At 38.4% G+C, this 12,674-nt stretch overlaps 1 protein-coding gene across 1 annotated transcript in view; it reads right to left on the bottom strand.

Annotated features, from left to right (window-relative positions):
* LOC148874595 (chloroplast envelope quinone oxidoreductase homolog) overlaps positions 1 to 12,674 on the bottom strand; it is a 72,726-nt gene that overhangs the window by 31,838 nt on the left and 28,214 nt on the right. Inside the window, exon 2 of the mRNA XM_088963717.1 lies at positions 1,258 to 1,399. Within this exon, the coding sequence (XP_088819843.1) occupies positions 1,258 to 1,399 (142 nt within the window). The remainder of the gene's footprint in view (positions 1 to 1,257; positions 1,400 to 12,674) is intronic.

Genomic DNA, 12,674 nt, shown 5'->3' with positions numbered 1-12,674 from the left:
TTGGAAGCACAAATTGTTCACACTGCAAATGCTAGGATGAAGCCTAAGGCTACTAATGAAAAGGACATTATTTGTGAGTATTGTGAGAAACTAAAGCACACAAAAGACACTTGTTGGAAGTTGATCATAGGTTTACTTCTAGTTTCTCTACAATGTAATTGTTATTATGTTTGTGCTGGTAATAGAACTGAGGTTTAAAATGTCAACGTCGATGAAAATGTTGGTCATCCAAATATAGGAAACATGTTGGAAATGTCAAAAGCAATGTATGGAAATATTGTAAAAATTATACACAGAGGAAACATTCTGAAATATGCAAAAATATATAGTTTATGTAATGAGAAAAGGTGCATAGGTACACCATAGTAAATTATTTTATTGTTCCAAATCATCAAAACTACATGATAGAATGAGTTCAAGCAAAGTTTAAATTCATAAAATGTGCAAATGATTCTAATAAATTAATGAAATAATATTGCCCAATAAAAATTGAGATTTATCTTGATGTTTATAAAGAATTTTGAGCTGGATAAAAGTGAAAATTATATTCATTAGGTTGGCAATTACATCTATACTCCACAATATCTAAAACATTGCTGCCAACTTATAATACCATCTCTTGTATTCCACATGGAACCAGTAAATGTTATTGGGAAATATGTCAATTGCAGTAATATTTCGTGTCAGTAACCATGGAAATGGAAATATGTTGTGGGAATAAGAGAAAATTTATGAACATTTTAAACCATGCATAGAACAAAATTTTGGTTAGATTTTTTATAGGGAGACAAACCCTTGAAAGACCACTTTCTTCTCATATTTCATCATTCCTATAAGAATGGACCTCTCACCTGTTTTGCTTTTGGTTATAATTTAGGCTTGTCTTGGGATTTCGTTTTAAGAAGAGTATTATGAGACTTTGAAATATTGGAGGCATTTGATCCAATTAATTTCCTGGAAAGTGTATTTCTACATCATTCAAAACCTGACACACACATGGACTATAAACCCCTTGGGTTCCTTTTCCTATGCCCATTTCTTTGAAGTACTTTCTTCTAACCCCACTACAATGCAGACTTTTCTGGTACAGGCTATTTGGAATGGGCTGGTTCCACCTTAGATTATGGTTATATTTTGGGAGGTTTTCCACCTGAAAATTAACGCCCCCCCCCCTAAAAAAAAAAAAGAAACATAGATCATAACCCAAGTTGAAAACCTTCAATTAGGATATAGATAAAAAGCTTCCTGAGAATATACCTGGTATGTGAGGGAATTTGTGTGGCCGAAATGGTCGTAGAATGCCTTTCTGAATTTTCCAATCAATTGGATTTAGACTTGTTGCCTCCAGCTTCAGCAAAACTTCATCTTTCTTTGGTGTTGGAACTGGAACTTCCACATGCTGCAACAATTAGGATGTATCACTTATAACAGCTCAGTAAGCATGCTGAAATCTTCTAATTTATGATCAACTTCATGTTGCTAAGTACTTCAAGTAAAACAATCATCAGTGTTGCCAGGGACCTTGATAAGCCTAGCCACGTTGACACTTGGCACTTGGCTTGCACTACTTATCTCTGGTTATGTACCCTGCATTTAGAAAAAGGAGGGGGGAGGAGGATGTTGGCACTTAACACCTTCAAAGTGCCACGAGAATACACCTCAATTTTTTCTTACCATATTTTGAATCATTTAGGTAATTTAATAATTATTGACAGATGTATTTGTTTGTGGTTCCTTTTAGATGTTGATCTATAAGACACCAATATTGGATACACTTTTCCGCGGTAGCTCAATAATGGATATACAGGCTCATAGCTTTCAAGGTGAGGCTAGATGATACAGGTGAAACTAGGCATTACCTTGGTGATGTTCTATTTTTTAATAAAAACCTTGAGTCCTAGGGTAATTCCTCAAGGTCCATGGCAACAACAATCATCTATCACTAGTAATTAGGAATAATGTTCATAAAAAAAGTATAAACGTCATATAAAAACATAGAAAATCAACATATTCATGAGTAGAAAAAGATGAAAGGAAATAAAATTCAGAAAATATTTTGTCCTAGGAGAAGAAGAACCAAAATGTGTGTTGACTGAATCCTAAAAATAATAAAGCAATGAAAAAACTCATAAAATAAGCAATGTAGTGTAACAATGTCCATTTTATTATTATAATTTCAAGATATAAAGAATTTAAAAATATTTAATATTTTCATAGCACCATCTACAAAATAGTTAGGCTCTTAAGCCAGGCAACCCTCCACTGGTGCCTTGTCACCAAGTAGTGCCTTGACAACTATGTTCATGCCATGCACCAACATAAAAGTTAACAGCTTCTAAGTTCTAACACCAAAAATAGAAAGAGAGAATTTGAAGAATAAGGATGCAAAACAAAATTGAATCTATACATACAATAGAAACTAGCTTTGAACTCTCAAACTAAACTCAGAAATCAATCAAATGTCAAACTCCTATTCCATATGATAAATAACTCTACCAGTGTGTGTTTGCCCTACACTACTGGTCCCAAGCCCAGATAAAGGAGGGCGCATCAAGCTGGCAGCCAACACTAAAACTTTTGTCAAACTCTCATGATATGGATCCTGATTTGTCTTTCTGTGCTCATACTAGAGCAATCTTAATAAACAATGCACTACACCCTAACTCGAGTGTAGTGTTAATTGGGCAAAGGTTTGTTAGGATGGTCCCCATAAGTGATGTGCCATGGCAACACCTGGTTGTGGCGTCAAGTAGGCAAGGGTTCCCACATCATTAGCTAGTCCAACAAACATGACTTTGTTTAGCCACTTGAAATGTAGGAACATTAACAAGAAAAACTATGGAATTAGTAGACACTGAAGAGAAGGGTTAATATTACATGCCTACAAGAAACTTAATGGAGGGGTAAAAATGCTAAAGAAACTAATAGCTACAAATTATGGTATACGGAGGTAAATAAAAGAAATGGTGTAGCGATAATAGTAAATAAGGATTTTAAAAAATGAAATTGCAAATGTTAACTTAAAAGATTTGGGATGACTTAGGATTGAAATGACAAACAATATAAATAAAGTAGAAAAAAATGACTTGGGAGAATATAAATGGAAGTAGCAAAGCATTAAAGAACCTTGGCGGTGAAATGAAGAGGTTCAAAATATAATTTAAAACGATCATGATACAAGAATGGCGAAAAGCTAGAAATGTAAAAATCTAGGAAAAATATAAAATCATATAAAGGAAGTTGAAAAGAAAGTGAATAAAGTTAAATGTAAGGCCTATGATGACCTTTACCCCACAAATAAGGTACTAAAGAGGGAGAAAAAGGAACATATAAACTAGTAAGGCTAAGAAAAATGAAAGGCGAAGATTTAAACCATGTTAGGTGCATTAAAGATGAAGATCAAATAGTCTTTGTAAAAGATGAGGAAATCAAACAAAGATGGAAAAGGTATTTTGAAAATGTATTAAATGAATAGCAGGGAAAGGATGCTAATGGAGAAGAATCTAGCAATACTAGTAATGTTAAAAATAATGTATACCTTCGTAGAGTTAGACCTATTGAAGTAAAAAAAAAAAAAAAAGCACTAAATAAGATGAAGGGAAAAGCATTAGGATTAGTAAAAAGAAAAGAATAAGCCTAATGATTGGAGAAATAGTAGTATGGTGCCTATATATAAGAACAAAAGTGATATACAAAGTTGTAATAACTATTGAAGGATTAAACTTACAAACCACAGTATAAAACTTTGGGAGAGAATAATTGAACAAAAATTACAACTTGAAACAAGTGTATTGGAGAACCAATTTGGATCTATGTCAAAGAGATCAACCATGGAACTATATTTCTTTTGAAATGATTGACAAGAAAATTCAGAGAGAAGAAGAAAGGTTTTCATATGGGGTTCATTAATCTAAAAAAGGCATATGATAAAGTTCCTAGAGAGATAATATGGTTGATCTTGGAAAACAAAGAGGCTTAAAATAGGTATATAGACCAATTAAAGATATGTATGAGGGGGTAACAACCAAAGTTAGAACACCAATGGGGAGACTTCAGTTACTATGGGTCTTCACCAAGGTTCAGCACTTAACCCTTATCTATTTGCATTGATCATAGATGAATTGACTAAACATATTCAAGTGGAAGTTTCATGGTGCATATTATTTGTGGATAACATTCTTTTAATTGATGAAACTAATGAAGCATTAAATGCAAAATTAAGCCTATGGATAAATGCCTTAGAATCAAGAGGTTTTAAAATAAGTAGGACTAAATCAGAGTATATGACATGTAAATTCAGTAATAATAGGAGTGTTAATCAAGATACACTAAGAATTGGAGAGCAATGTTTTAAAAGCGCAAGAAGCAAAGAAGCACTAGGGGCAATTTGCGCCTGAGATACAAGACGCAAGGAGAGGTGTACACCTTAGCAACCATTAATGCATAGCCATTTGGAGTTTTTAGTCCCATGGACTATTCTCTTTGTGCTTCTTTTTTCTTGGAATTGTGTCCTCAAATTGCCCCCTTCCACAGTTTCCAAATGAGGTCATCTGCTAGGTACCATGTGATGTAGGATTTTTGTGATTTAGCACTATTCTTGCAACCCACTGAGGTCTAGATGTGTAGCACAAACAAAAAACTAATAAAGAAAGAATAGAAGAAAAGAGAAAAAAAAATGGAAATAAGATGAAAACCCTACACAATCACACACAAGGGTGAGGACAATCACACCCGCAACTTGGCAATCACACCAAATTCTGTAAAGAAACTTTCATTGTTCATTAGCCAAAACTGTTCTTCAAATAAGCTTACAAACTTAATAAGAAAGAAGCTTCCAAAGGAAGAAACTTGCCCCCCCCCCCCCCAAGTTAGCTTGCCCAACAAGCCACTTACAAAAAGAAGCTAGATTTGACTAAAGCTGCCCCCCAAACAATTACAAACATAAAGCCAAACAAAGCAAAATTACTAGCTAAGACTTGTCCCCAAACATAACCCCTAAACATGCAAAATTACAAAAATACCCTTGTTACCCATAAATCATTAATTGGCTGAGAGGTTAAGTGTTAAGACCATTAAGGATTATACCTGATGGGATAATCTAGCATCTGCCCACAGTCCTTGGGCCTTCATAAGATGGATGGACCCAAGGACCATTTAGTGTAAATGTTGGGCCCATTAAGAGCCCATAGTGATGGACTCAGGGGTTCACTGCATTCAGCAGTGAATTCGGCTAGGCCTTGTAACAGAGGCTAGGCTGAACCCATGTGGCTGATGTGTAGATCAATATTAGGGTCCCACACCATACAAAGAGTGCCAAGCTAGCCAACATTAAAGTGGAAGTGAGCCTGAAAGCTTAATGGGCCTAAAAGCCCATTTCGAACTGGGTTAATTAGATTAAATAAATAGGGGTGGATCTGGGATTTGGATCACCAGATAAGATAAGGGATTATCCTTATCCACTTAAAGAGTCCAGATCCAAATAAAGATTTGGATCAAAGGAATTCCTAATTTGATTAGGAAGGCTGATCTTTATCTACAGATAAGATAAGGGATTATCCATATCACTTAAAGAGTCCAGATCCAAATAAGAGAGCAGGGCAAACCTTCAAAACACATTCACTGAATACAGAGAGAAGACAACACAGTTAGACTGCTCTTGCCTTCTGCTCTTTTTTCTTCCTACTCTTGCCACCCTACCCTGTTTGATCTCCAGTTCTTGAATTGGATCAAGATTCGACCTTGATATTGTTTCTTGCCAGAAGAAACAATTTAGAAGTTGTGCTCACTGTCCCATTCGATTCTTGCTGAAGAATCACTAGTTCTTGGTGAAGAACTACCTGTTGAACCTGCCTCATCCTAAGCTGTGTCATCTTCAGTGGAGGGATGATTTGGTACAATCTTTGGGCATGAACACCTATGTTGGGAGGAGCATTCTTGCGTGGATTCCGTATCAGGTATATCCCTCCCGAATTTTGGTTTCAGATTTGGTCCGGTTTGGTTACAAGAACGAACTTTGAAAATGCAGTTTTCTAAATTGGGAATAGGATTTCCGGATGGGAGTAAAGAAATTTTTGAAATTTCACCCAACCTTCCTGTAGGGTTCGGCCATCCATATGATGGATCTCCCATCCCTTCAAGCCGAACCCTATTTTGTGTTATTTTATTGTTGTAATGGCTTCAAACCGAAGGGATATCATTCCTGTGAAGATGAACTATGGGATGTGGAAGTTCCATTTTGACTTTTATGTTGAAGGGAAAGGTTTAGAAGGATATCTGAATGGAGATATTTCACACACTCTGCTGGATCTGAGGGTTCAATGTGAACAATCTCATATTCAGTCCATAAATCAAGAAAACCTAAATAATATTCCTGTATCCTCCTATCTCCTTGGCTGTAAGAAAATATTCCTAATTCTATTTGGTACTGTTTAGATACGTTGGACTGTTGATAATCTTTTTCCAGATACAAGTACATCTCATATGCTGTTTTCGTTCTCCTCATAGGTACAGATATATGATAATCAATAGAACTCAGAATCCAAGAAACAAGCTTACCATTATCCAACTTCCATTGTTGTAAAGCCTTGGCCTCGGTCCCAATTGGTTTAGTGACTGTTCGAGATATTTCACACACTCTGCTGGATCTGAGGGTTCAATGTGAACAATCTCATATTCAGTCCATAAATCAAGAAAACCTGAATAATATTCCTGTATCCTCCTATCTCCTTGGCTGTAAGAAAATATTCCTGATTCTATTTGGCACTGTTTAGATACGTTGGACTATTGATAATCTTTTTCCAGATACAAGTACATCTCATATGCTGTTTTCATTCTCCTCATAGGTACAGATATATGATAATCAATAGAACTCAGAATCCAAGAAACAAGCTTACCATTATCCAACTTCCATTATTGTAAAGCCTTGGCCTCAGTCCCAATTGGTCTAGTGACTGTTCCATTCAGATATCCTTCTAAACCTTTCCCTTCAACATAAAAGTCAAAGTGGAACTTCCACATCCCATAGTTCATCTTCACAGGAATGATATCCCCTAGGTTTGAAGCCATTACAACAATAAAATAACACAAAATAGGGTTCGGCTTGAAGGGATGGGAGACCCATCATATGGATGGCCAAACCCTACAGGAAGGTTGGGCGAAATTTCAAAAATTTCATTACTCCCATCCGGGAATCCTATTCCCAATTTAGAAAACTGCATTTTCAAAGTTCGTTCTTGTAACCAAACCGGATGAGCACTTTGAGAAGAGAAAGGTGACTCAATTCTTGATGAGACTTAGACCTGAATATGAGATAATCAGGTCTAACATACTGAGTAGGGGAACACTTCCGGATATGGATTCTGTTTTAGGGGAACTTCTGAGGGAAGAGACTAGATTTTCACTACAGCAGGGTTTGACGGGAAGATGACCGATGTTGGGGCTGAAACAGCCTTTGTTGCTCATGGAGGTAAGAAGCCAACCTCCAAGGATTTCTCCAAAACTCAGTGCTATGAGTGTAAGGGTTTTGGACACATTGCATCTCACCATAAGAAGAAGAATGTGTGCACCTATTGCAAGCAACATGGTCACATCATTCCAGACTGTCCAATCTGACCAACTAAGGGTTCTCAGAAAAAAAACTTAGCCCCGGGCCTATCAGGCAACAGATGGACAAGCAACGGACACTGTATCCACCAAGGGTGATTCTTCAGTGAAAGGTTATTCAATAGGTGTCATGGATGAAGAAAAGGTCTGGCAATTGGTATCTTCTGCTATTTCCTCTGCTTTCTCTGCTATTAGCTTGTCTAGTAAGTTCTCTGCATATTGTTCTTCTCCTTCACATGCTTGGGTTATAGATTCAGGTGCCACCAATCATATGATAGGAGCCTACCTCAATCACCCAAATCCTTCCACTAAAACTCACCATAAACATATTATTACTGCCAATGGTGAAAAGTTAGACATCATTGGTAGCAATGATTTGTCCCTTAAACTGTCACCAACTAGATCCTTCCCTCTCTCCAAAACCCTTATAGTTCCCAACCTTACTACTAATATGATTTCTGTTGGCCAACTTGTTGATGAAGCAAATGTTCTCAACTTTTCTCATGATGGTTGCTTGATACAAGACCGGTACACTAGGAAGGTGAAAGGAAAGAAGTGTAGGTTGGGCCGCCTGTTTGCGCTTGAGTTTGAGAAATCTCAATCAAGAGCATCCTCAGCTTTACTTAGTTCTTCTTTGTCTGATTCTCTGTCGAGTTATAGAAATAATGTTTGGGATTTATGGCATAAACGGTTGGATCATCCATATTCCCAAAAATTAATGTTTTTGTTTGACTCTGGTTTGGTTAAGAATAAATTCCTCCCATTCATACTTTTGATGTTTCTTGCACAACATGTTGTTTGAGTAAAATTAATGTTTTACCATTTCTTCATGCATCTAAACATGCCACTAAACCTTTTGAGATAATACATAGTGAGGTTTGGTCTGCTTCTATTACTTCACAATTGGGATACAGATATTTTGTATTGTTTATAGATGATTGTACCAGATATACTTGGATTTATTTTTTGTGGCACAAACCATAAGTCTTTGGCACATTTAAATTATTTCATACTATGGTGCAAAATCAATTCAAGTGCAATGTGACTATCCTCCGCTTAGATTCAGGGGGAGAATATAAAGATGGAGACTTTCAAGCCTACTTGAAGAGTTATGAAATTCAATCTCAGCGTAGCTACCCAGACACTCCACAACAGAATCGTGTGGCTGAATGGAAGAATGAACATATTCTCAGTGTTGTGCGGACATTACTACAAGAATCTCATACTCCAACTTCGTTTTGGGTAGAAGCAGCCAGTACAGCAGGGTATTTGATCAATTTTCTTCCCTCCTCTGTTCTAGGCATCACTTCTCCCTTCCAAAAACTTTTTGGTCATCCCCCAGATTTCTCTAGTCTTCATGTTTTTGGTTGTCTTTGTTTTGTACATCTTCCTGTTCGTGAATGATCTAAACTAACTGCTAAGTCTACTATGTGTGCCTTTGTGAGATGTAGTCCTGACGACAAAGGATTTTTGTGCTATGATCCTGCTATTTGTTGTATTCGGATTTCCCGGAATGTTGTGTCTCTTGAACATATTTCTTTATTTGTTGAGATTGCTAGATTATCTGCTCCTTCCATCTCTATTTTGCAGGATTTTGATTTAGACAACACTACTACTTCCTCCACTGAGAGAGATTTTCTTGTCTTCACCCGTAAGCGGCTACGTGTCCCGGTCCCTGCGCCTACAACCCCACTTCCACCTGGTCCAGAGCATCCCACCCCAGTACCCCCTGTAAGTGATACTTTGAGCCAAGATCCTCCTATTTTAGATAGTAGTTTGGTTATTCCACTTCATCGCTCTACCCGTATTTCACGACCCCCTGACCGCTATGGTTTTCCTTCATACCATAGTTCTTTTTCTGTTGTACTTTCTTTCACAAATATCCCTAGATCTTATCAGCAAGCCATTAGAAGTTCTCAGTGGAAAGAAGCCATGGATGCTGAAATTCAAGCCCTCCATGAGAATGATACTTGGGATCTTGTGCCAGCTCCTCCAGATGCTTCTATTGTTGGAATTCGTTGGGTCTATACGATCAAACTAAAGTCAAATGGTTCCCTTGATCAATATAAGGTCCAGTTAGTTGCCCAAGGATACAGCCAGGAATATGGGATTGATTATGAAGAAACATTTGCCCCGATTGCTAAGATCACCACAGTTCGGACTCTTATGGCCATATCTGTTGTTCATTCATGGACTGTTTACCAACTAGATGTGAAGAATGCTTTTCTTCATGGTGAACTAAAGGAGATAGTCTACATGAAACCTCTACCTAGATATTGCAATGATCCTTCACGTGTCTGTCGCCTAAAGAAGTCTCTATATGGTCTGAAGCAAGCACCCAGGGCTTGGTTTGAATGCTTCCGGGATGTTGTTGTTGCATCTGGGTATAATTAGAGTTCCTCTGACTACTCTCTCTTTGTTAAGAGAAAACCCCAGGGTATCACTATCCTCTTATTGTATGTTGATGACATGCTTCTAACTGGGGATGATCATGATGGGATTTGTGAGCTAAAGTCCTTACTTCATAACTCATTTCACATGAAGGACTTGGGTCCTCTTACTTACTTCTTGGGTTTGGAGGTCCATCGTAGCAGTCGAGGGCATTTCATTTGTCAACAAAAATACACCTCTAATCTCGTCAAATTAGCTGGAATTACTGATGAGAAACATGTTGATACTTCCTTGGAGTTGAATATCAAACTATCTAAATCCAAAGGCCTCCTCCTTCCTGATGCTACTTTGTACCGTCAACTTGCTGGCTCTCTGATCTATCACACTGTGACCAGGCCAAATATTTCACATGCTATTCAGGTTGCCAGTCAATTTGTCTTTGCCCCGCGGTAACCTCATATGACTGTTGTTCACCGCATCATCCGTTATGTTCGAGACACAACCTCTCGGGGACTGTTTTTCTCTTCCTCATTATCCATACAGTTGAGGGTTTATGTTGATGCTGATTGGGCTGGTTGTCCTGACACTCGTCGATCCACTATTAGGTGGTGTGTCTTCTATTAGACACTAGACAATTTTGTATGCCCTTAGCTCCAATCAGTTTTGATGTACTTTTGACATTTTGTGTAAATGAATAAAGTGCATGTTTGATTCATATTGTGTGGTATGTTTCTGTGTAAGACCCTTAAATTGGACACTTAATGAGACTCATGTTAGTTTAGAATATTCACAGCCGTTGGATAAGTCTGGGGAGATTTATCCTGCCAAGGCTGACACTGGTGTGTTGCCAAATGTTGGGGTGGCCTGTCTCAGCTGCCAAGGTGAGACCCAAGGCACATGCAGTGTAGGATTAATTGAATCTTTGAACTGGACCAGATTTGTAGTATTGCCCTGGACCTTGGAGATTAATGGGCAAAACTGGAAAGTTACACCTGACCCCTAGACTCGATTATGATACTGCACTGGGTGTCGGATTGGGTTGTCTTTGATATGCCAATCAGTGAAATCCTTAGCGGGGGTCAAAACCTGGGCATGTTGGGATAGTCTGAGAATTCATCTGAGTGGGTGATCATAGTGACAGGATCAGCCCCTTTGTCGGACAAAGGTAATGATCGGGGATGCATTCTCTCTGATGAAAATCAAACTGCCGGCAGTTGATTTCAATCGTTGGAATTTTGTTTTGCAAAATTTATATATATAGATATGTACGGTTTCAAAATGTTTGCAAATGGTTTTAAATCCTGGGATCCATGTGAGCAGAGAGTGCAACATTGTTCCTTGCAGCCGAGGGAGAGGTCCTCTCTTGTCGGGCAGTGTTTGATCATTATGGGCTGAGAGGTTGAGTGTAAGGCCATTTAGGGTTATACTTAATGGGCTAATCTTGCATCTGCCCACAGTCCCTGGGTTTTTATAAGATGGCTTGACCCTGGGACGGCCCATAGAGTCCATGTGATGGGCTCAAGGGGTTCACTGGGCTTTCCAGTGAATTCGGCTAGGCCTTGTAATAGAGGCTGGGCCAAACCCATGTGGCTGATGTGTAGATCAATGCTTTGGTCCCACGCCATACAAAGAAGCCCAACTGGGCAGCAGTTTTGAAGCCTATTGAGCACTTAATACATATTGGGCCTAAAGCCCATTTCGAACTGGGCTGATTTGATCAGTCACTTAAAGGGGCGGATCTGAGATTACGTTAAGCCAAAAAGGATTGGGTCTTGACCCTATCCACTCATGAAGACCAAATTCAAATTAGGATTTGAAGCCGGTAACCTCCTGATAAGATCAGGAGTGGGTTGATCTAATCCGCAGATAGGATTAAGAAGACTCCTAATCCAAATACAGATTTGGATTAGGATAACTCCTAATGAGATTAGGAGGTTTCTTAATCACAAAGAAAGGAGGAGAAACAAGAATTCGAATTACAAGAATTCGAACCCTAAGATTTTCGCAGAATACTATGCAACTTTGAGATAGGATCTCAGAAACCCTAGAGAAGAAAAAAGCATTTCGCCATCTTCTTCTCTAGCCTCCTCTAGCATCCGCCCCATCTACTGCCAGTTCGAGTTCTCTGTGAAGGAAGATCAAGAACGTGCTCTCTGCTTCCATCGAGTTCTTCAGAAGAACCTAGTTCGTGGGACGAACACTACTGGTTCTGTTCCATCATCGTTGTGTCATCTTCAGTGGGAGCAGTTCTTGGGATTTTCTTTGGGCGTGAACACCAACATTGGGAGATACTGCTTCTCCGGATCAGGTATATCCCTTCCCTTCTCTTTTGGTTCAGAATTGGTTCGGTTTTGATTCAAGATAAATCCTGGATAATTCAGGGAATAAGATTCCCAGTTGGAAGAATGGCAAGAAATTTTTGAAATTCGCCCACCCATTCCGCAACCTTTTTGGCGTCCATATGATGGATCTTACCATTCTTTCATCTTCATGGGTGCTAATCTCCTGGAAGTGCAAGAAACAGCAAACTGTCTCCAAGTCTTCTACCGAAGCCGAGTATAGAGCTATGTCTTCTGTATGTAGCGAGATTGTTTGGCTGAAGTCTCTTTTCATGGATATTGGTACTCATCTTCCTACTCCTATCCCTTTATATGCTGATAACACCAGTGCTATCAAGATCG

This window comes from Nelumbo lutea, chromosome 1 (assembly GCF_056320005.1).
Source record: "Nelumbo lutea isolate HS-2025 chromosome 1, American lotus-T2T, whole genome shotgun sequence".
Taxonomy (NCBI): domain Eukaryota; kingdom Viridiplantae; phylum Streptophyta; class Magnoliopsida; order Proteales; family Nelumbonaceae; genus Nelumbo; species Nelumbo lutea.
Note: the sequence above shows the minus strand (reverse complement) of the source record. Positions and strands in the feature narration are given on the sequence as shown.